Source organism: Crocodylus siamensis, chromosome 2, assembly GCF_052110815.1.
Source record: "Crocodylus siamensis isolate JL-2025a chromosome 2, ASM5211081v1, whole genome shotgun sequence".
Taxonomy (NCBI): Eukaryota; Metazoa; Chordata; order Crocodylia; family Crocodylidae; genus Crocodylus; species Crocodylus siamensis.
This window is the reverse complement of record NC_143396.1, coordinates 120,224,628-120,250,309: the sequence shown is the minus strand read 5'-3', so window position 1 is coordinate 120,250,309 and position 25,682 is coordinate 120,224,628. Positions and strand designations below refer to the sequence as shown.

General features: G+C 42.4%; 1 protein-coding gene across 15 annotated transcripts in view; it reads right to left on the bottom strand.

Annotated features, from left to right (window-relative positions):
* The window catches only part of CAMK2D (calcium/calmodulin dependent protein kinase II delta), a 275,611-nt gene that overhangs the window by 5,140 nt on the left and 244,789 nt on the right, over nt 1-25,682 (bottom strand). For 9 of the 15 annotated variants that reach the window (XM_090036671.1, XM_090036660.1, XM_090036664.1 and 6 more), the window contains 3 exons: nt 4,077-4,152; nt 3,709-3,803; nt 3,130-3,358 (listed from right to left, as the gene is read on the bottom strand). In XM_090036671.1, coding sequence (XP_089892797.1) covers nt 3,130-3,358; nt 3,709-3,803; nt 4,077-4,152 — 400 coding nt within the window. Of the gene's footprint in view, nt 1-3,125; nt 3,359-3,708; nt 3,804-4,076; nt 4,153-25,682 lie in introns of those variants that run through there. The other 6 variants (XM_090036672.1, XM_090036658.1, XM_090036661.1 and 3 more) reach the window with 1 other exon arrangement.

Below are 25,682 nucleotides of genomic sequence, written 5' to 3'. Positions count from 1 at the left end.
GAGCTGGGAGGGGGAGAAGCAGCAGCAGCAGCAGCGTGAGTGCAGCTAGAAGGTGCCCAGTTCTGGCGCACAGCTCCTCACTGCCTGGCTCTAATCTGGGCACAGGCAAAGCCCTCCAGCTCTGAGACAGATCCAGTGGCTCTGTGGGTCCTATCTCGTCATATGTTGCTAACCCCTCCATTGGCGGGTTAAACACCAAGGGGTAAAAAAACCATTTAAATTTAAGAACAGGGTTCACCTCACAGCAAACATCTCTTAAAGTGGCTACAGAAACATTTAGGATTCAACGCAGAGGAGAGAGCTTCATGGGACAGCCTTCTAGTTGGAGTAATGGGGAAAAAAACATAACTAGTTTTAATGGAGTGCAGTCACTTTATGAAAGGGAACATAAGATGTGGTAGCCAGCCACAGCAGGGGCCTGGATTCAGTGATACAGAAGGTTGATTCCTGTCTTGAGTTCAACTTTTAGAACCTCTCCGAACTACCTCTCCCTTACCCACAGCTATGCTCTAGGCTGAGAGTCTCTACTTTTCCTTCCTGACCTCTTCATACCTGAGATTTGATTCTCTCTTCCAGGCCCCACTCTCCCACAAACTCAGAACATCTTCACTCACATGCTCAAACCTGCAGGCTCAGAAATGTCTTCTCTCATTCTTGATGCCCCACCAGGTCCAGAAACCCTGTTATTTGTGGCTGAGTTTGAGGGAAAGCAGCAGTGAAAAACTGCCTGCAGTTAACACTGAACTGTGGCTCAGTCCCTGCGGGGCAGCTCTCAATCAGTTCTACGTACAGTTACATACCCTTATCTTTCTGCATAAGGGGCAGGACATGGCCCTCCACAACTAAGAGCCTCCAGTGACTGAAGTACCCCACTTACAAGTCCCTAGGGGGAAACAGCTGGTCTAGCCCCTGGCTATTCATTAGCCACATTATACAATGTCCATTTATGCAACTCACATTCCATGATTTAAAATACTATTCACCAGGCTGACACAACTGTTTGCAGAACGTATTCGTTAACAGGTATGATTAGGCATAATGCTGTATGTTACACAGATAGCCACTATGCTCCCTTACAGTCTATGAATGAATTCATGCAATTAGTCAATTGTTACCCCTTTGCCTCTATCTTACCTGCATATCCTTTATTCTAAGTACTAAACAAACTACAAACAAGCAGAATAATTAGACTGCTATCTTGGCAAGAGCTTTGGTTTCAGTAAGTATCAGGCTGAAATACTGTTTCTTAGGTGTTTGTTTCTGGGTACTGTAATATATGCTTTCAGTTCCCACTACAACACGGGGCAGACTGTTCTACATGCTAATTGTCCCTTGACAGAAACCCTTTTCCCAATAATCTCTCTTTTTCTGTTACTCTAAAGGTGTATTATTTGTTAAGCAGTAGTGGCAAACTTGGAACTGTGAACAATAGAGGAAGACTTGGTCTGAGACCCCTTGGGTTTATATTTTGAAATAACAGTTACCATAAAAACATATAGTGTACTGGATGGCCCAGAGCCCACTGCACTATCCCTGTACGTAATCTGAAGCTGGAGGCTTGATAGAACCAGTGCATATATAATTGATTGAAAGCAAAGGAGAACTATAAATGGACTCATTTCAGAATGGCAGGAAATCTCAGATGGAATTCCATAAGGGTCTGCCCTGGGTTTGGTGCTATTTAACATTTTATAAATAATTTGGATGCAAAGAAAAAATGTATACTGGTTAGGCCTCAGCTGGAGTACTGTTGTCACATTTTTGGAACCACCTGGAAAGAAAGATGTCAAGAATCCGCGGAGGCTGCAGTGGCAATTGACAATGATGTAGACTTGGAATGCAAGCTGTATGAAAAAACATTTAAGGAACTACGTCCGGGGGGAAAAAGGGAGATTAATGGGGAGATATTTGTTAATCTAATATTTGGAAGGTTGCTATAAATAAGAGGAAGAACTTTCCTTCCTTATTGCAGAAGGTAGAACATGAGACATTGGGTTTAAACTGGAACAAAGCAGATTTAGCTCAAATCTCATGAAAATCTTCTAACTGTGAGAAAAGCAGTACAATGGAACATGCTGCCAGGCGAGTTCCGGAACCTCTTTCACTGGAGTTTTTCACAAGGAGGCTGGATAAGCATCTATCTGGAATGGCTTAGGAGAGATGCATCTTGAAGCTGGGCAAGAGCTTGGACTAGAATACCCTTGATGTCCCTGCAGGCCTATGATGGGTTTCTTTAAAATCAGTATTTCGTCCTTTTAAGGCAATCACCAATGGTGTAATCTGTAGTACATATGGGCTACCTCAGTTCAAAGGAAGGATTACACCCATAAAAGATTAATATACCAAAGCAGGCAGCATGTCCAGAGGGAGAGCTGGAACCATGTTACAGCTGTGCAAGCATGCAAGATCAACTCTGGACATTCATGATTCACACAACTGAGAATCTGGCCCAAGAAGTTTTGGCTTGTGCATATGAATTGTGGGGCGATTCCAACCCTGGAGTATCAGAGGACACTCAGAGTCACCTATACAATACTAACACAGAGCTTGCGAGATCACCTGCAGTAAAGTAAGAATGAGGCTGAGAGAGAATTTATGGTACTTATTCCATTTAATTTATAAAGTAAATAGATTATCTGATTTTAAATCACAAAGCAGGGCACATGGCTCAGCTATGTAAACACTACAGCTGGTTGGAAAGCAAGGGATATTGTACCGCATTGATGAAGCTCCAATGTAGCAAACTTCTATACACTACACTGGGCTTAAAATTCAACTACTTTTTCAGTTGAAAGTTCAATTTTTCAACTACTTTGGGAATGGAACAACTCTTACTGTACAATATCGAGCACAATAAATGCTTAATCTTAACACAAACACTTATTGTAAAATAAACAGTAAAAAATTACTCATTCAAAACATTTGTGCTAATGTCACATGCAGTCTATTGAATTGTTAAACAAACTTAGCAGAAATGACAGTGCAGCAGTTATAAGACTATTGTGCTATCCAGAGAATGACAGTTTCATATGCCAGAAGCAAGCATGAGATCACCTATAAGCCACCCACATAACACAGGCCATAGATTTCCACCCCCTTAGCTAACAATGCCTTCAGTAGATTTCTTACTTGATAGGTACTGTTGGTGACCCTGAACGATGAAAATGCACATTCTGCCATTTGCCATCACGACGATGCCAGACCCGAGTCTCCTCTGATTGCATAGTCTTTGGCATTCCACTTCCATCCATGTACTGTGTCAGCCGTATGTATGCAATGCAGGCAGCATCATCACCCACGAGATGGACATGAGGATTGAGGATAATAGTGTGGATTGGCTTATTACTCTTAGACAAAGCTAGGGGGAACAAACACAAAATCATTTTTCAAAGCGAACCAGCCAAGTGCAAAGTCAGCCATGCTGAGCCATAAATACTGTTTCACTGGTGAGCAAAAACCTCTAAGCTCCACTGTGTTTTCCACAAAATAATAAACACATTTTAAAACTCCCCCCACAATTAATAGTTTTCTATTGTTTCTTTCTTGTATATTTCTAATAGAAATATAAAGGAAACAGGGTCAACAATTAAAAAATTCCATATGACTTAAGGTGTAATAAAAAGACCCCCATAAGCAGTTACAAAACGTGAAAGGTTGAAGATGCACATTAGGGGAGTGCTTTAAGGAAGAACAAATAGGAATACACACCATTTTCAAAGTAAAACCGGTGAAAGTCCATTCCTTCCACTAGATTACCCAGAGCTTCTGGTTCAAAAGATGTAAGTCCTGGATCACAGATCTTTCTGTGGAGCAAATCAAATTGTGATAGCAAACACAGTCAGTTAGAAAATGCCACACATGACTATTTCCTTTCTAAAATTCTTTGAATAGTCATTTAAATCTGGTTAGATGCTAAAACACTAAAGTCTATAGTAAATTTCCATTTGACATTTTTGTGTAAGAGCTTTTGAAGCAAAGGATTACTGCATATACTATGTAAGGATAGGGGTCTGATAATGTGTTTTTTTTTTTAAGCATTTATTCCTTCTTGTCTTTCCCAAAATAAGTCAACTTACGTGTAAGCTTCAAAGTCCCCATTGTTGATGGCTTCAATCAACTGCTCGGTAACCTTGATAATCTCCTGTTTGCGTGCTAGAAAAAGAGGATAAACAAACCAATACAATAGCACATGAGATACAGAGCCAAATGAAAAGCAACAGCCTAAGAGATTGTCAGAAAAAATAACAAAGAAAAGAGCATTTTGATATTTCCCTGATCAATGTGATTGCTATTATTTCCAAGATTTCTTTGCTTCTTCTATTACCATTGCCAGCAGTGTCATTAGCTTTACAATATATTGACCTTAATGTATTCCTATATTCATGAGAAAATAAAGCGCATGTCAGAGATCAACAATACATGTTGTACTCTGTTTTAATCCAGTTGACTTCATTGAAGAACCTTTGATTAACAAAAATACCCTCTTAACCTTTACTGAATTGTACAGGAAGCCAACTGCCATTTTATGCATTATAGTCTAAATGATTTACAAGCATCTAGAGTCTGGTTCTTACAGATTTATAATCCTGACCTCAGAAATCTATATGTACAACCAATTTTACCCTATGTAGCATTCATTTTGGCTAAATACAAAAGTGTGATTCACAATGCCTTTAACTGCAGAGATGGCACCATTCCTGGAAATAATGGTAATTTCTAAAGAGAAATTTGGGTCCTCCACCTATAACCAGATTTCCTTGGGCAGGGCTCCACTGGATGGGAGTAGACTCTGAAAGGGAGGCGAATCATTCTCACCTTTTCTGTGCGGAAAGAATTCATGAGTTGCATAATATATGTTGTGCCACTAAGCTAATATCAATTTTCAGTCCTCGGTTCTTAAGCATCCAGCCAGCTTATGCATGACCCTCCTCCCTTCTGACAGGCCTTGATCCCCCAGTAAACAGCTTCTTTTCTTCTGCTAATTGTGTGTCTATCTCTGAGAATTTCTCTTATCTGCACCCCTCTGCTGCTTTTCACTATGTTGTGCTGGCCTCTCGAGATGAGAGGCCTGATGAAGAATGTCTTGCATTCGAAAGCTTGTCTAATTTTATCCCAACGACATAGTTAGTCCAATAAAAGATATTCCTCTAAGAAATCCTTGCCTCTCACAACTTCTGGATCATCATGACTATAACATCACTCTTACCCTTAAAGGCACATGTAATTTTAAAAGCAACTGTCTAGTGATGTTGATACCATCACTGGTAACATGAACGACTGGTGCCTCCTGAGACTGGGGGGGCACCATCTGTAGGTGGTGCTGGCGGCAGCGAGCGGCGACCATGCGCAGATGTTGGCGGCAGTGTCAGTGAGCAGGGACCACCCATAGATGCCGGTGGTAGTATTGGTGGCGGCGGGGGGGTGGGGGGAGTGGTGAGCAGTGGCTAATCTCAACCCCTACGTGTCACCTATGATTGGTAACTTAAGCAATGCAAAGACAGTAATGTCCCATGCTATTTTTAGTATAAAGAATGTTAATCACTGTAGGAGAATGAAGAAATCCCCCCCCAATCTAAGATTTGCAGGAAGTATTCATGATTCTCATTTTTCTTTTAAATGTTGATGATGTTTTTCATACCTTTTCCCAATCATCTCTGAGTCCCAACTTCACGGCTAATGCATGAAGGACACCTGTGGTACCAAAAGCAACTCCACCTATCCTCAAGTATCCTAAAGTAAATTTTGGGAAGGGAAGGTAGAATATAAATACTCAGGGGCTTTTATAGTGCTCAAATATGCACTGTGCCCAATAGATATGAGCCTTGTTTGAAGATGTTACGCATATATTTTAGAAAAAATACAATAAAAAGAACCACAAAAGAAAGGAGTAGTTGAAGGAAGGAAGACACAGGAAACTCCAAGGGAGCAGGCAGAAGTGGAGCTCCCTGGTGTAACTAAGAATGCTTTGCAGGAAGTGTTCTGAGTTACAACGATGCCCTGAAGTTCATTGTTGGTTTCAGGGGGAAGAGGAATGTAGATGCTGCCCTTCCTCCCTGCCAGCTCCCTGCTGGCCTGAGCTGTTTTCAGAATGGGAGGGGGAAAGGGAGCAGAGGGAGCTCATTCTGGGGGTACCCCAGCCGATGCTGGAGTGTGGAGTGGGTGAATTGGAGCCCCCCAAAAGGGCGGGCTGAAAAGACCCAGACAGACTTTCCTCCACTCTGTTTCCCCCTTCCATTCTAAAAAGACAGGCTGGGAGGCAGCGCAGACAGAAGTTACAGGAGATGGTCTGTTTTGAAATGTCTTCATCTGACCCTTCAATAAGGGGTCAGATTTTTGCCTGATAGCCCATTTTTGAAGTGGTCTACAGCCATGCACTTGTGTTTGGTCATGGCTACAGGCCATTTTCTGTGGCCAGATTGGGGGAACATTTCATTTCTGTCTGCATCCCAAAAGACAGAAACCATGATGCCTCTGCTTGTAGGTCAGTTGGCAACATAGCAGGATAAATATGTTAAATAATAGGTAATGCATGTTTTGACTACCTTATTTCCTGCAAGCAGTGTTGAAGCAGTGGATCCATAAAAAGATCTAATGGGAACAGAACCAGTGGCATTTTGGACTGGCACTATTCACTTGGACAAAACAATGTGAAAGAAAACATGGATATGGTTGTGAGAAAAATCAGAGAGGTCACCATGGCTTGAAATTTCAGCAAAGCAAACAGGGCCACAAGAAGACAAAGTAAGAGACAAAGGAGTGAGGAGAGTTATAAGGGGTCTATACACTGAAGGAGAACCAGTTTAAATTGGAAGAAGTGAGGAAAAAGGAGTTGGTGGAGAGATTCCAAGGAGGAGGAAGATGAATGTGAGCCTATGATTTGAAATTACATGCCATACTTAGTAGGTGCATCTACATCTGATGCTATGGCGATGTAGCAATGTGCTATGGCAATATAGCATCGGCAGACAGAAACCATGACGCATGATGCTAGGTTGCTGTAGCAACATGCTCCCTTGGAATAGCACATTGTTACGGCAATGTAGGGGCTAAAAGTAACCGTGTGCCACGTTTTTGGAAGTACTAAACGATGGTGCAGTACAATGGCACTGTAGATGCACATGTAGATGCACCTAGTGTGTAGGAAATTAAAGGATGTAATTAAGTAAATAGCCTGATAACACATTCTATTAAGAGATCACTTAATTACAAATGATTAAATAAGGCAGTAGAAAACAATCTAGTTATCCAATTCATTATTTGGTCATTTGTCCAAATAACATATGCTTCATTAATCATGCAACTAAGCATAATTGTTGGGGTAATGTAACCAAAGGACGGGCCTGAGAAACTGAATATAGTTTCCAGATGCAACATACATTAAAAAATAAGACACAATGCATGTTATGCTTAGTTGGTTAATAGTAACTTTTGGCACAATGATAACATCCTTTTGATCACAGTCAGTAATATCACATGTTTGATTTTACAGTTTTATTGTAACATGCCCACAGGTAGCCATGTCACGTATACTGGAAATTCAGCAGTGAACATCTTGAACATAACCCTGAGCAGAACGATACAGTCTGCTTTGTTAGGCTGAACTCAGGCAGAAGGCAGGGTTGAGATGCATCTTACAGACTAACTGAATCAGAGAGTCATACACTTTTGTGAGTCAGAGCTCACTTCATCTGAGCGTTAACTCACAAAAGTTTATGCATCTCTAATTTAGTTAGATTCTAAGTTTCATCTCTACCCTGCCTTCTGCCTGTGTTATAATATATTGCTAAGTAAACTCAAGGACCTTCAAGGGATGGTTTTTAAATGAAGCGCCATGAATGACATGCTTCAGCTTAATATAGTTTGGCAAGAATGGACTCATTCTCCTTTGTCTGTGCCCCCCATGGAATGAACCAAATCTGTGCAGTAGGCAGAAGTTACTTTTTCTAAACAGGTCTGAAACTTGACTTCATTCTAAGTAGAAATGGAAATGAAAGTTTGAAATTCTTTGCTAAGGATTTTTTTTAAAAGGTGGTTTCAGTTCAATCAAAACATTTTTATTTTGTATTACATTATTATAATAAATTACTACATTAAAACCCCCCCCCAAAACTGCAAGGAAAATCATTTCTAAATAAGGGACTGAAACATGCTGTCAGCAATTCTTTCCTTGTTTTCTTCCAAAATATTTTTTTTTCAGTGAAGCTGTTATGCATTCACAAAGTCTTTTGATTTGCAACAGAACTGCACATTTTTATGAAATATGGTTCTATCAACATTTCTCCTATCAACTCCAATATAAACATTTGGTAAAGCTATGAACTTGCTTATTTGTTCCCCGATCCTAAGGGAAATTATCCAGGAAGCACCATAGGCCAGCAAAGTCAGTAAATGAAATTAAGGAAAAATATCATTGGCTTAAAGTAACCTAAGTACTGTGTGTAGTTCAGCAGAAGTGTCAGTTCTTCCACTGCTTCTGGAAAGGTTTGTCAGGGCACAACTGGGATTGTCAGGAAGATTCTGCCAAGTGATCTGCCTTCTAACTCATCTCTCAACAAATTGCTGCGAAACAACAAAAACTAGATGGAACTCAGTGCAGAAGAAAGCATTATGCTACACTATGCCATCCTTTTCTGTGGGTGTACACACAGAATTATATATTTGAATGGCATACAAGATGTCTATCTATTCACTGAATTTAGTGGAGTGCGATGATCCCAGGGGTAGATCGGGGGGGGGGGGCAGGCATGGTGGTATGGTCATACCCTCTTTGCCACAGTGGAGCCCTGCATTTCAGGTTCCCCACAGACCCAGATACCTGAGTATTCTGTGGAGTCCAGACCATGCAGTGGGAACATGGGAGCAGGTCCTTGAAGCAGGTAAGAATCTCCCAACCCTTCTTGGCACTATTTCCTTTCCCCCTCCATACTCAGCAATACCTCCCCTCCTCCAATTTTTCCCCTTCTCTACTTACGCTTCTGGGAACAGGAAAGGGAGACCTACCCACCACTGCCACTGTCCCTGATGGACCTAAGGGGCAAGGGGAACCCCTGAGCTGCTCTTATTCTGCAATATCTATGGCTGTGGAGGCAGCTGGGCAGGGAGTTGGGCTCAGCTAAAAACAGTGGCAGTGATGGGCAGGTTCTTCCTCACTGCTCAGTTCCCCCCATTTTTCCCTGCCAGCAGGCACAGGGAGAGGGAGTCCACCTGTTGCCAGTGCTTTTTCTGGCTGAACCCAGCTTCCTGCACAACGATCCCCATTGCTGGAATGGGGCAGAAGCACCTGGGGCAACAGTGGCAGTGGGCAGGTCTCCCCTTCCTGCACCTAGAGGTGCAAATAGAGGGGGATAGGGTGGGGGGTGCTGCTGAGTTCAGAAGGGAAGGAATGGGAAGCTGGGGGGTAGGGTGCAGAGGGTGGAGTTCTTAACTCATTTAGGGACTTAAAAAAAAATCCCTACTTCTTCTCCCATGACACCTGCCCTGGCAGGGAGGAGAGGTTGGGAGTAGGGAGGTGCAGCCATCCTACAGTGCACAATTTGCTCTTGTACCTCCTTTTTCAAAATCCTAGATCCACCTATGATTACTCCCTAAGACAGAAGTTCAGTGTGTTTTGGAATGTGAATACCAGCATTTGTCCCAGCAGTGTTTCATGACGAAGAAGTGCTCCAAAATGATAAAATCCCTAATATTGTATTGGCTGACTGATAACAAAGATTCTCTTTTAACTCAGATTGAATAATCACACTTTTTTTAAAGGGAAGTTAATAGTTATATAGTCAGTGGTTCTTTGGTGCAACTTAGCTGAACCACTGTATTTAGGATTTTGCTTAACAAATACACAAATATTAATATCTTAAAAAAAATTAACAATTAAAAACCAGGAATTTGCCGCTGATACAACTGATAGGTGCATTTTTAGAAGTTGGCTGAGGAATTAAAATATCTCATTATGAACAGGAGAAAAATCACACATTTAACCTCAGAATATAGCAATGGATTTTTCTACCATGCTCAGCAGGGAAGAAGATAAACTTGGGAAGGATTTTTAAAATTTCTGAAGAATTGTAAGTATATTGTTAAAAATTAACTGATGCTTTGTTAGTTTGCAGATTATTGCCCATAACGCAAAAATTATTTACTTAGTTTTAAAGTAATGGAAAACTTTGAAAACTGAGGGCTGAATCGCATCTTTTTAGGTACAGCCTTGCTTCGAGGATGGTGCAAACCCACCTCAGTGCAAAGGGAGCATTCTGTTTCACAGTATGCAATGTTTCACAGAGCTCTTTGTTACTTTATGAGGAGCCAATTGTTTATAAAGGGTGCTGGGTACTCCAATCCTGTCCTCCAACACCACACATATACACGCTTAATCAGCTCTACAGTGTGGCTTAAACCATGGGATGGGGAGTGGAGTTTGGAGCCATAGCTTCATATACTCCCTTTCCTACCACTTGCCTGGTACATTTCCCCAGAACTCTATACCAGTATGATACAGAGAAGCCTTTATCAGAAGCCTTCATGCAGGCAGCATAGCATAGTGATGGGTAGTTGGGAAGTGTTCCTTACTTCTTCTCTCTTATGCAGCTGCTTAGGGTAAGGACACAATCAAGCCCAGAATGCACACCAATATTAAATATCTCCACATATTTTTGAAGCAAATAATACTCATCTCACATAAAGCAGGTATCAGAGGCCAATCTAGTTGACTTGTTTAGTGCAAGTCCCAGGGGAGAAGTGATCTTGAGTTACCTTTTCAGCTCCTCAATCCTTGGCTGACTTTCTCAGCAGAGATTTTAATACCCAAGAATATATTCTGGCATGGACAAATGTCTGGAGACTGGAAATGTCTTTTGTTACATGCCAAAAGGTAAGGTAGAACAGAGCTCTTGAAGGAGAGCTGCCTGATATACAGGAGATCTACTTTCAATATATGTGCTATACTGTATATGATATTTTCATAGCGAGTTAAATAAATGAAGTAACAGTACAGATCTCTGCTTTGGTAAGTGGGCTGGTATATGACTAATACAAAGACATTTCTAACAAAAATATGATGAAGTCAATGTGAAATGGAAGCATAACACAAAAGAATGAAGGAAATATGTTCCAATTTTAGGTGAAATTACTTTTAGTGCATTTATTTTAACATATTCACATCAAATTCATTTCATGTATTAGTCTCTGACCACATTTTGCCATATTTTGTTTTCTCCTCTACTGCATTTTGATAATATAGTCATACGCTAGCTATGCAACAAGGGTCTGGAGAATATTTATGCACTGTGCTTGCAACTTGTAGAATTAATGTGATCCCCTACTAATGAAATAGGGTAATACAAGATAAAAACAAAATCAAACCAGCAGGGCCCCAGTCAAGTGGAAACTCGCAAGAACATAATGTTATTTTCTCACTCCTTAGTTCCATACATATTTGGCAAGGTTGCTCTACACAAATATTCTAAATTAGTATTCTAACCATAATATGAACAAATGGTGAGAGCAATACAGCAAAGATATAGAATTAAAAAGCTGTTAACTTGAAAAAAAAATCTCTTAGCTTAGATTAGACACAGAGGGCTACATTTCTGAGCTGCTGAATGAGAATTTTTTTGCAGGTAGCTTGTTAACTGGATGACTGCAACACTGTTTATACATTTGTTTAAATTTTCATCTGTGATCAATATAGAAATAATAAATTTAAAAGACAGTTTCTTAAAATAAGTCTCCCCACAAGTTTGTATCCCTGCTTTTTATTATTTATTAATATAGTACAGGATTGTGTAATTACTGTGCTAGAACTGTTATTCATTATCACACTGATTTTACATGACTGGAGCTCTCTTGATTTTGTTGTTCCTTGGCATAGTCTTGTTATCATAACAAAACAAAACCAAAAAAACAGAAAAAGAAAAAACCCCTGGGCACAGTAATTATCCTAGTGAAGTATACAAATGAAGGTCACTGTTTCATATTCTCTGGTTGTATAGAAAATAGATACTTATCAACTAAAGAGGTGCAGAGGAAGCGTGCAAATTTATAATAAGACTTATGATATACACTGCACATTACCAAATTAACAAGCAGGCAACCCCTACCCCTGAAAAGTCAATCATGTATTGCAGCACAGAGAATATTGCATTTTATAGCTATGAAATTCCTGGTAAAGAGCACCATTTTTTTTGTAAGAATGAACAAGTTAGAGGATTAGTAAAACAATCACTGAAGAGATTGACAGACTTCTATTGTTTTTTATTTGCCTCCAATATTGTTTTTCAAAGATAACACTTTGAGGGTAATGCCTCTCAGTGCACTTTATGATATAACTTGCAATATATGTTGTCTTACCAACTTTAAAAGAGAACAATCTCATCAAAATGAAATCTCAAAATAGATGGCAAAATATGGTAGGGATTCCTTTGTAATAAAACTAGAATCAGAACAAACTGCAATTTGAGGAGGTAAAATATTTAATATACAGCAGAGTGTGCTGGAACAATGTATCATAAGTTTTGACCCTGAAAATGTAAAGAAATTGAAAGTAAGAAAGAGACTACAATTTTTTACTATTTATTGTAAAAAAGCAAATTCATTATAGGTGGATTTATCCAATGTCACTCATGCAGCAGGCATCACTGTCAAGGAACAAGGGCAAGACAAATACAGCAAGTACTATAATATAGTACCTCATTTTAAATTAATTCACCATGGCTGTTTATAGCCCCTTGGCTAGGGACCGACATGCCACATAAACCAGTTTAAGTGATCAGAAACTGGTTTAAACCCATAACAGAACAGACATACAGTGCGCATAAACCAGTTTCAAAATGGCCGAAACTGGTTTGAGATAATCCTGGCTGAATGTAGTATTAGACTTAACTGATTTGGTTCAAACTGTTTATGCAATGTCTGTCCCAGACTGCTTGCTGGTTTAAGGTAAACCGGAGACCCCAGCATCTCGGCATGCTCTGGGGGTAGGGCTCTGCTCTGCTCCAGAGCTGGGCTGGCCCCTCCCTTCTGCTCTCTAGCCAGAGCAGGGATGGAACATGGCAAGACTGCCCACAGATGGCGGCGGCAGTATCGGTGGTGGGGGTGTGGTGGCGGCAAGTGGAGAGCTCCCACAGGCGGCGGCAGTGGTGATTGTGGTCGGGCCAAGCAGGGAGCTCCTGCAGGTGGCCACAGTGGTATCAGTGGAGTGGGGAGGCGAGTGCCAACCAGCAGTCAGCAACCACCTGCAGATGTCCCTGGTTGCATTGGTGGCAGGGTGGCCCGTAGGCACCACCGGCAGCATTGGTGGCGCTTTTCGCAGGGGATGCACTGCCAATCTCAGTGCGTGCATGTGCACCCGCGTGCACCCCTTACACATCGCCAATGCTGGGTAGGTTGCACCACAGGGTTGGGAGGGGGGTTCTGTTTCATGCTGGAGGGACTCTTCCCTCTCCTCCTCCTCCTGCTCCCAGGGTGGGGAGCGGGGCTTTCTGAGGCGCTGGATGGGGACTCTTCCTCCCCCTCCTCTTCCCCCCTGCCGCTGTAGGGCTGGGAGGGGCGGGGACTCCATGTGATGCTACAGGCCCCAGAAGGGGGCGGGAGACAGAGGGAGGCTTTGTTTCACACTGGGCTGGAAACTCTTCCCTCTCTTTCTCTTCCCCAGCCCCGAGGGGGCAATGGGAGTGCAGAGCTGAGCCGGGCAGGGTGTAGGGTGTGAGGGACGGGGGGTGTAGGGACCCCCACACATTCCGTCCATGGTGTGCAGCCCCTGCTGCCTAGCAGCAGCAGCAGCAGGTGGGGAGGTCAGGGTGCTTGTTCCTGGCACAGCCATAGCTCTGCCCAGCGCTGTGTAGGGGGAGGGAGTGGAGCCTGCCTTATCTCCATGGTTCTGTTTGCCGAGTCTGAGCCTGCAGCTCCAGATCTGCACTGGAGACAGCTGCTTCCCCCAGTCCCCACTGTGCAGGTCTTGCACTCTGCCAGGAGTGGAGGGAGCCCCACCCCCTGCTTCCCCGCAGAATCCAGCACCAGACTTCTTCTCTGTGAGTACAGAGCTGCAGGCACAGTGCAGAGCCATGGGGATAGAAGTGTTCAGATAGGCTGCATGGGGCTGCTCCTTGCCCCCTGCACAGCGCTGGCTGCTTCTATTGCGGCTCCATGCCACACCTGGAGTCTACACTCTCAGAGGGGAAGCCTGGCACTGGACTCTGCGGGAAAGTAGGGGGTGGGGCTCCCTCCACTCCTGGCAGAGTGTAAGACCTGCACAATGGGGAGTAGGAGAAGCAGCTGTCTCCAGTGCGGGGCTTCTCCCATTGCAGGCTCAGGCTCAGGGAGCAGAGCTGTGGGGATAAGGCAGGCTTCACTTCCTCACCTCATGCAGTGCTGGCTGGAGCTGTGTCTGTGCCAGGCACAAGCACCCTGACCTCCCTGTCTGCTGCTGCTGCCAGGCAGCAGGGGCTGCACACCATAGGGAGAGTGTATGGGCGTCCCTACACCCCCCACACCCTGCCCAGCTGAGCTCTGTGCTCCCAGTGCCCCTCTGGGGGGGAGGAGGAGGAGAGGGAAGAGATCCCCCCAAAATGGAACAGAGCCTCCCCCTGCCCTGGGGGGAAGGAGTTGGGGAAAAAGTCCCCTTCTGGTGCTAGGCAGCATCCCACAGAGCCTCCTCTCCCCACCTTGCAGTAATGGGGGAGAAGCAGGTGGAAGAGTCCCCCCCAGGGCCAGGCAGCTTCACACCCCACCCCATCGCAGAGGGAGGAAGGAGGAGTGGGAAGAACCCCCCAGCAAAAAACAAGCCCCCACTTCTGGACCTATGGCAGTGGGGGAGAGGGAGAAGGGGAAAGAGTTCCCTTCTGGAGCCATGCAGCTTTGTGTGCCTGGACTGCTCCTGGCTGTTAGGGAGCCACTGGTCTGGGCAAGCTCCTCCCTTCAGCTCAGCTTCCCTGTGGGAGTGATGGCTGCTCTAGCGCCCCCAGACTTTTGGCTTGAGCCATTGCAGGCATGCGCTGGACATCTATCCACCTGCAAACCAGTTCACTCTCTGCAGATTAGACTAACCTGCAAAGACTGAATCAATTCAGGCTCAGGCTTTTTGAATGTCTGTCCCTAGCCCTCACGTTTAGTTCCTGCAAACGCTCTAGAACATTGGTTTACAAGAAGAACATAAGGAAGTGATATGTCATATCAAGAAGTAACTGACTGACAATTATTACTCAGAGGTATTGAGAGCTCATGAATTAAAATATCACATTAAGGTCATGATAAGCATTTTTTTTAATTTTAAGGACATGCACATGCATTACTCCTGCGCTTTAAATTTATCAGGTGCTCAAAGGATTCCTAGATCAGAACCAAACAACACAATCCAGTGGCCACTGGAGTCAATGGGAACACTCTCAACACTTGTCTCAAAGTGACAATTTCAAATCCTGAGTGATTAAATTCCTTAACCAAAAAACTGGAATACAAAGTTGTAAATAAGAATGCAGAATTTCTACAGGAAAGCCAGCTTAAATGAAGGCTATCAGCAGCCTGAGACAGTTTCACATTTGTTTTGATGAAACTTGTCACCCTGACAACCATATTCCTTTCCAGGGTCTGCTGTTCCTAATGATACACTCTGATTCACCAACTTACAAGCTGGCTCTTTTCTGAGACTAATGATTCTTTCTACCTTACAAAAAAAATCTAGAAATCTTATTTGTCTAATAAAAATTCAAATGCATCATGCCCTATAGCTGAAAAGATCTGCCAGCAAATCATTATTCCATCAAAAAATGACATACAAAATCCAATATAATAAATACATTTCCTATGGCATTTCTCTGTCATGCTGTGATCCAAAGCACTGTCACATGCATCAAATAGTTCACTTTCAGTAGATATGCAACATCAGTTGCTTTTTAAAGAGTCTGCTTGCTAACAATTACAAGATGAAGGCAGGCAAGGCTGGCACCATACAGACTAACTAATAGGGCTGTGCGAAACGGCTGTGTTTTGATTCGGTTTTGGAGGACAGTGATTTGTTTTGGTGTTTCTGATCACTGTCCTGTTTTGTTTTGGGAGAATGCTTTGAATGGGCTGCAAGCTTTGCACAACCATACCAAGTTGGGCAGGGCTTGGGGCTCCAGCAGGGAGTGGGATGGGGCCGTGGGTGTCTGGGAGAGGGGGAGGGCCACTGCCCTCCATGCAGGCGCAAAAAACACCCATGTAGATCTCTGATCCCTGTCATACCAGGGCATGGGGCAGGGAAGCAGCACAGAGTGGTGCGCAAGCCTGTTGGTCCCTGCCATGCAACTAGGCTCCGAAGGGAGCAGAGACCCATGCCAGGAGTCTCCTGGCTGCCCCTGCCTGCCCTGGCCACATGAGCAGGCAGTGCCAGTGACGAGACCCCGGCACAGATCTCTGCTTCCTGTGGAGCCAGGTCGCACCAGCGCTGTCCTGCTGTGTGACCTGGCTCCACAGGAAGAAGAATTTTGCACCAGGGTCTCCGTGCCACTGCTGCCTGGCTCGTGCTGCTCTGGATTTCTGCTCCCTGAGGGGCTAGGTTGCCCGGCAGGGACCAGCACTGCCCTGCCATGCGACTTGACTCCACAGGGAACAGAAATCCACGCTGGGGTCTCCTCGCTGCCACTGCCCGCCCCATATAGCCCCAGATGCTGCCTGCCCTGTGCAGCAGCGTACAGCGGTTTCCCTGCAAACCCGGCTCCAAAACTCTGAAAATTTCCAAAACATTTCTGAAACATTTTGGATGCCTTGTTTCATTTTGGAGATGTTTCTGAGCCTTCCATTTTGTTTTGGATTCGGTGTTTCAGGCACCAAAACAGCCCAAAACACCTCCAAAATGAAATGGCAGCTATAATTTCACACAGCCCTACTAATTCAGAGAGGCATAAGCTTTTATAAGCAACAAGTTACTTTCTCAGATGCTATGAAAACTTAATCTATCAGGTGCTACACTGCTCTGTCTTCTGCTGACTTCAGACTAACAAGGATAATAGGGCTGTGTGAACCTTTGGTCCCTGATTCGATTCAGTGGAGATTTGGCCTGATTCAATTTGGTGGACATTCAGCCCAATTCAGTGACCAAATCTCTGAATCCAAACTGAATCAGGAGACCCTTTAATCTCTTGGAGTCAAATCAGAACCCTCTGAATCAATCTGGAGAGATTTGGCGACTTGGCTATAGACACAACTTTAAATGTTTTTTCTACATACAAGGTACTAGGTGGTTCATGAAGGCTGCGATGCTGGGGCAGATGGAGCGTCCCACAGGACTGCAGGGGGCTTGGCAGCAGACCCAGAAGTAGACCAGAAGCACTTCTGGTCCACTTCTGGATTCACTGGGGAGTGTGTGTAGGGCCCCCCCCATGACCCCATGGTCACACTGGTGCCTCCTGGGTCGGGAGGGCACCTGGGGTCTCTCTATGGCCGACAGCTGAGCTGGGGAGGGCACGGGGGCGGGGGGGGGCATGCCGGTACTTTTGGTCCACTTCTGGGTTTACCGCCGAGCACATGGCCCCTCCCCCCCATGCTCCTGTTGGATGCTCCATCTGCCCCAGCATCGCAGTGTTCACGAGCCACACCTGGTACCCTGAGGTATGTAGAAAAAATGTTTAAAGCTCTGTCTATGGCCGAATCGCTGATTCTCTGAACCAGCATCGAATCTTCAGATTTGGATTTGGCCAAATCAAATTGGGGACAGTGATTCTAATCAACAAATCAAATCACTGTCCCCAATTCGGACCAAATCCGAATTGAATACGGCCCATTTTGCACACCCCTAATTGCTAACTACCTCTCAATTACAATATGGTTAATATTTCTTTCAGGGCAACCGTTGGCAAATATCAGGTTTTCTTTTCAGGGCAACCATTGGCAAATATCGATTTTTCATGGCAACCACTTTCTAACCTCAAAACAAAATAGTGATGAATTGTGATTATAGTGAGATACCATACCATAATTCCTGAATGTGTTCCAGTAAGCACAAAGCCTGTACTGTTGTCTCAGGAAAAGAATGTTTAAATGCATAGGAAGTGTCAAGGCACCTTGTGATAACAGAGACATTGTGTTTTGTCTCTCCATGTGTTTTTTTTTAAATCCAAATTGCACTCCCACCTTATGACTCTCAATCCAGAGACATCTCTTTGTTCTCAGCTAAAGTTATACAATGGGCTAAATAATGCTCTGGAGTAATAGCTTCCTAATAAATGTCTCAGAAATGCTTAAAATCATTAATGTAAAATGGGTTTAAAAAAAACACTGCTATGAAATGAAACATTTGCCTCATTTTTACACATGGCAAAATTGAAGTCTACAGGGATTACATTTTACAAGTAATGCAAGCTCAGCCAAAAAGACCCAAAACTTTTATTTTTTTCAACCCTACCACTATTTATTATATCATTCCTCTCTCTAGGTCTTATATATGACCATATAGGAGAGAACCTATCTAGTTTTACCTTATGTAAATCAGCAACTATCCTGTTATTAATTAGGTTGAAACTATAAGTTATAAAAAAAAAAATCAAAATACCCAGCCATTATGTATTGATGTGCACGCACTGTCTCGCTACAGTGTATATAGTCCAGAGTCAACACCATAGATTACTTTTGGTTGTGGCTTATTCATTATTGTATTATCACTGTAACATTTTTATGGGGCAGGGGGTACAGTACAATATGTGTCCTTAAAAACCTTCCAGTTGCCTTAATAATTACTTCATGTAATTGTAGTATTCAAGGTACTTGAATACCAAGTATAGAAAATGTAACTGAACACTGCAGATACTGAAGTAATCTTAGCTATTCTCACTACCGTAATTTTAAAAAATTCCTAAATTCTACCATTACTATGTAAAATGTAAAAAACATGTCCTCCTGAGTACACACCTCTATAACTGAGGAACAGATTCCTCTCAGATTTATGATAGTTTACCTAATGTGCCACATTGGAGATTAACTACAAATCTGATAAAATACGATGAAAAGGTACATTATCAAGCATCATTCCGAAAATAGTGATTAAACCTAATACATTTTCTGGCTCATTTATGCGCAATAAAATCAGTGATAGTAAGAAAATTATTCAATTATTTTACATAAGATGGCTTTTTTTTAATAGTATTTTATGCGATTTCTTAGAGAAATTATTATCTTTAATTTAAAGGGAAGGAAAAAAAGCATTTTGAAAAGTTGATTTTTGTAGAAGAGGTTTTGGATCTTACACATTTTTATGGGGGAGGAAGGAACAGACATAAGAAATATGTATTAGGTAAGATTGTTCTTTTTTCCCCAAAAGTCCTGGTTAATTCTGTATCTACATGCACTGTGCTCCTTCTAGGCATCCAAACATATCCAGTTTCTATAAGGACTGCAGTATTACTTGACATTTATCCCACCCAGTAATCAACATCAAAATAAGTGAAAGCACCAAACCTAGAACCTTATTAGTGACCTTAGAAATCTGAAACAGAATAATGTCCTGAATAGTAAGTTCAGGACGTTAGTGAAGTGAAATGCAAGGAACGTGCAATAGTCAGGTAAGATGTTCTGATGAGAAACATGATATAAAGAATACGGTGGTTATGTTTTTGTGCTAGAGTGTCAGAGAAAGCCAGGGTATGTTTTGTATATGCATTAAGAGATGGAGAGTGAAAACCTCAAGGAGTGTCTTAGTGACAGTGCTGACACCAGAAAGGAGGAAAAATATGACTCCTCTATTTCCACGTTTTTCAGGTTCAGTGTGGATAGGGTGTGTCCTCTCAAAGCCTTAACTATCACTATACTATCTCTAGTTTAGTAATATAATTGTGCTGCTGCACTCTAAAGCTTGTCAAGAAGTAAGAATGGGCACTAAAGATGGGACACTAGGGGAATGGAGATCTCCTTAGGCAAGAAGATTAATGAAATTTGGCTTGTTTCATTTTGCAAAAAGGAGATTGAGAGGATATGATCAAGGATGTTTGTGGGATGAGTACTAGGGAAGGGGAAGGAATTTATAGGCTTAACAACACAGGCACAAGATCAAATGGAAATGAACTGGCTCCAGATAAATTTATATTAGAAATCAGAAGACTTTTACTTATCAGAGAAGTAAAGTTTTGTCTTCCAAGACTTATAGTGGGGGACAAAGAACATGAATCACTTTATGATTGAATTGGATGGTTAAGAGAAGAGATGGTAAACTAGGGCAGACAGTTCTGGCACAACCAATTAGTCTGTGTATTGTACAGTCACATGTCTGTGGTTCCCAGGCAGGAGAAGGAGGGTGGTTCTTGTAGTTAGAAGGTGAAACTAAATAGCAACTATGCACCAGAAAGAACTCTCATGGAAAAAATAAAGGACAGGGGCATACAAACATACATTAGGAGCACATTTCTCACAGAACAGCCACCTCCCCTCTTACTTCACTATCCTTGTGCTTAAGGGAAACCTATCGAACAACTTTAAAAAGCAAATTTGAGAATAAAAGTTCATAAACTGGCTGGACACTAAGAATGAAGGACTACACCAGGGGTAGACAATTCCTAGCATGGGTCCCAAAGTGTGGCACCTGAAGGCATTTTGCTTGGCACATGCACCTTGGGGCAGACAACTGGGAAGGGGCTACAGCTGCATTGCTACAACAAGGATCAGGCCCCTCATGGCTTCCCTGCTGCCTGCCCCACCTTATAATTTGACGTTGTAGATGTTTTTGGCACTCTGCACAAAAACATTGTTGACTCCTGGACTAAACACTGATATTGGTTTTGTGGCACATTATATTTTACCCAATTCCTGAATTCTTTCCGGACAGGAAAGGTGAAAATGACCCTCCTCCCTTTTGATAAGCCATGATCTCCCAAGTAATCAGCCTCTTTTCTTCTGCTAAATTGTGTGTCTGCTACCTCTGAGAGTTTCTCTCCTTCCCCTCCCCTCTGCTGTGTTTCACTATGCTGTGGCTGCTTCCTGTGATCAGAGACCTGAGGAAGACTGTCATGCATTCAAAAGCTTGTCTAACTTTATCTCAGCTACATAATTGGTTCAGTAAAAGAGATCCCTGCCTTAGAAATCTTTGCTTCTCGCATAATTTCTGGACCATCATGGCCATGCCATTCTTACACTACTGTATCCTTTATATATAAATAGTAATCTTTTATAATTTACTCTCTTATAATATAAATCAATGCATTATTTTGTCTCATTTGCATTTGTCTACCTATAGATTATTAGTATTTAACCTAAAATAACATGCACATTTAATAGTAATCTTACGCTTTTCCAGCAGGGCTTTTCTTACACAAAAATTGCCATTAGGTTGCAAAATAGTTGTAACTCCTATTATTTCCATACAAATAAGGTACTCTTTTCACAACATTTGCTAACAGTTGTATCCTAGACGATTAAATTGTAAGCTCTGAACTAGGTTTTCCATTTATGTCAGAGTAATTGAGCAATTTCACATCAGTATAAATGGACATGGGGTAATATTCACATCCACTGTGTACAACTCATCTGTAAAAAAGACTACCATAGATTATCACATTGAAGTATTTGCTGGGCTTGTTGCTGATCTAACATATACCAGTGTAACTGTCCATTTGTAATGTAAATGATTTGACTCAGAGATGAGATATGAATCAAATGCAAAGATGCTGGGACAAAACCCCCCATCTATTCTTTGGGAAGTATTCACATAACTTCAGCTCAGATCAGGTCTCCTCTAAACAACAATTCCTAACTGAGTTTGTAAAAGAAATAAATGCAATGAGACATGCCCTTTCGAACAGATGATACAAGCAGATGCTACTGTTACTTTTGCACTTCTGTGCCTTTTCACCTCAAAATAAGCAGTTCCAATATCATCTTTTTATCCTATATTTTTCCGGCTTAGTTAAGCCCCCTGCAGACATTACATTTGTTGTGAATATATGAGTATCCCACAAGAAATGGAAACATGTCAGACACTGGCCTCAAACAAGCATTCACTTTTAGCAGTGAAAAATTCTGAGAAATGTTTAGAAATCTTTCTGGGAAAGGGCGCAGTACAGGTGCTCCTAGTCTGCAGGTGCACCTGGATCTTTAAAGTGCGAGGGGCTTCCTGCAAGCAGCGGCAGGTCTAATATGGGTTCTGTACTATTATCAGCTCTTGCTGCCAGTTGCAGGCAGTCCCTTCACCCATGCCTTGATTCAAGCAGTGGAGGCAGGGGCCAAAGGTAGCTGGGGGGAGACCCAATTCCAATCAGTCCCTGAAGATACAACAGGCTCTGGGGATCCCTGTCACCTTTGCTGCCTGGTAGTAAGAGTGAGGGCAATGCCTGCAGTGTGGAGTGCTACAAAAATAACATTAGTAACCTTAGTTGCTCATTAGTCGTCACAGAACTCATATTAAACAAGGTGTGGCTCCGAGTTGTCAAAAACCAATCCTGCAAGTTAAGAGCATATGACAGCAGCTTTAAAGCAGATATAGAGCAAATGGAACACAGGCTCCAGTGACGTGCATAAATGTGAAGTCATTAACTCCATGGATTATTAGTTGAACACTGTTCTGTTCTCACTTAGACCATTTCAACTGACTTTACAGCGTCAATAGTGAAGAAGTTCATGACATGCAGAGATTTCAAGAATAAAAATTCCAACCACCCCATTAGAAACTCATCCCTGAACTTCATGCTACAATTCTGGGCTACTCAAGGACCATTTTTCAGAGCCATGTCAGGTTCATCACACAGTTTTTCATTCTTTTTTTCAAAACTTGGGTTGGACTTTGTCCAGCCATTACCCAGTCTTCAAGACAGACTTCAGGAATGACTTCCTTGAAGCACTGATCTGCCCCACAGATTACTTTTTCTGAAGTATTTAGTATATTAAATGATCTGTGTTTAGCATTTAAAGTTTTCCAAGGAAATAACCAAAGAAATAAAGGAAACACAGGGAGACAATCACTTCCCAAAACACATTTAGACACTACCACCACCACCATTACCAAAAATGGCTACTTCTAGGTCAGCCAAACCTGGCTGCTGTCTGATTGAGAGGAATGGGTCATTTGAATTGGTGTCTCTCAACTTACACAGCACAGAGGAAGGAGTGGAGTGGGACTGCTCAGACTTAAGCAAGTGGCTCTGTGAGTATGCATTTTCCATGGGCTTGCCCACTGAATTGATGGAAAGAAACACAACATATGAACAAACAAAGATGAAGAGGTAGAGCATGATCAGAATCCTCAGGAGACACTGGCAGCAGGAATGGCCGTTGGGGCACAGCGAGGATGGTGACCAGTGAGATGAAGAAGCAATGGAGGAGAAGGAGTGGTGAGCAGAACTTAACCCCTCCTTGTCACCCTCCTTTTTGAAAGCTGTATGTGGGGCATGCAGTGGTCAGGAAAAGAAACAATCCAAAAAAAAAAAAGAATGATCATTTAATTACAAACGGACACAATCTCTGAACATACAAACAAAGTTAACATTACTTTTTAAGGGAAAAGGGCTGATGTCAAAGGGGCAGGGGAAAAGTAGCAGCCACATGTGCCTCTGTTCAGATGCCAGTGCAGACTGATTATTCTTTTAATCTGATACTTTGATGTGAAGGTTTTTGAAAGAGCCATTTTTATATTCTCAAGACTTCAAGGGATTTCTTTGGAAAAAAGGTATGAAAAATAGCAAAGGATCAGCTAATTCAACCGACCTAATTTAAATCAGTTGGCTCGCTTCATTTTAAACTAGGATCAAATGAATTCAGATTAACAAAAACATATGCAAGTGCATAATTCCTGAGCTGATCCTGAATTTTAAAGGTAGTCACTGTACGGATAAATTAAACACCATAGATTAACCAGAAAGTATCTTCTCTGAAAACATCCTAAAGCTCAGCAGTGGTGCCCACAGAAAACCATCCTTCTTACTAGAGTTTACTTTAATTAACCTCTTGGGACACAATGCCATGAGAAATCAAGATCTACGGATCATTATACATGTAACAACTCAACTCTTTAGATCCTGTGCTTATCATTGGGAAAGAGGAGGAAGATATTCTATAACTTTACATTAAAATAAATTCTACCATTCTTACACTGGAGTGATGCTGTTTGGGCCTTGTGATCTACCTTCCCAAAAGAAACGCAAATCCTTATTGCCCAAGTGAAATAAACTGGGAGTTCAAATAACTTTATGCACAAAATTTAACCACGATATCACAGTCTGAATATCATTCTGAAGTAAAGGAACTTAGGGATAGGGACAGTGTGCTGCAAAGTGTAAGCCTAGAAACAGGAAAGTTCATAAACAAGCAGGATTTTTTAATTTATTGTTATTTCTATAAATCGTGAAAGGAATTCTTTTATAAGATTAAATTTGTGTCCTGTTAGGGTAGCGATGGTACCTGCTGAATCTCTTAGGAGCTTGTATAGTAATCCTGAAGAGAGATGCACTAAACAACACAAAATTAACATTAGAACAGCATCTAGTTAGGTCACTGTTTCCATTTAGACGATTTCATATTCCACTCAAATACATCAGGGCCTGATCCTATACTCTACTTGAATCCATAAGCAAACTTTTGTTGCCGGACAGTAACCTCTTTGCTCAAGTGTTAAAGTATCCCATCAGTAGCAATGTTAATGACACTGGGATACTTAACAAATTCTTTGTTTTCATCTCCACACATTACCCTAACACTTTGCCCAGTTCTTAATAAATGAGAATTTCATTTATGCATCTCCAGAGCATCCCTAGCAATAACACTTTTCTCTGGCTTTCGGCTGAAGGTTTCCCAGTACAACTTCTCAAATTCAGAGATCAATTGCATCTAACAGGCATAGTCCTAGGTAAAGGGTGGTGTCTGAACAAGACAATAGAAAGGAATTGTGTTTCAGCTTCCAGGAGTATCTCAATAAACAGTACCTAGCATGGATTTCTCTTCACAGATAGAACTTGTGATCTACCTACACACACTCCTCCTACTTTCTGCACCCCCTGTGGTGCTTGCATCTGCAGGGGGACCTGGAAAAAGCAGCCTCCATGCTCAGGGGGACCTAGGAATAGCAAAGGTACCAACCACTTTCTGCAGGCAATTTGTATCTTCTCCTCTCCCCACCTAACCTGACTGAACTGCCTCAGCTTTAGGTAGACCACACAATACAACAGAATGACTGATGTATATCAGATAATTTCATAGTTTCATAGATGTTATGGTCAGAAGGGACCTATTAGATCATTGAGTCTGACCTCCTGCCCTAGGCAGGAATGAGTGCTGGGGTCAGATGACCCCAGCCATGTGTCTGTCCAATCTCCTTTTAAATACCTCCAAGGAAGGGGGCAGCACCACCTGCCTTAGAAGCTTATTCCGTATTTTGGCAACCCTCACTGTAAAGAATTTTTTCCTGATGTTCAATCTGACTTCGCTCTCATCTGGTTTGTGGCCATTATTTCTACATACTCTGACAGGTGCCCTGGTAAACACTGTATCCACTATTTCTTGCTGGCCCCCCTGATGAGTTTGTAGGCGGCCACAAGATCACCTCTCACCCTCCTCTCGTGGAGGCTGAAGAGGTTCAGGTCTCCCAGTCAGTCCACATAGAATTTTTTCTGTAGGCCTTTAACCAGACAAGTGGCCCTCCTCTGAACCCTTTCCAGGCCATCCACATCCCTCCTGAAGTGTGGTGTCCAAAACTGGATGCAGTACTCCAGCTGTGGCCTGACCAATGCTGCATAGAGAGGAAC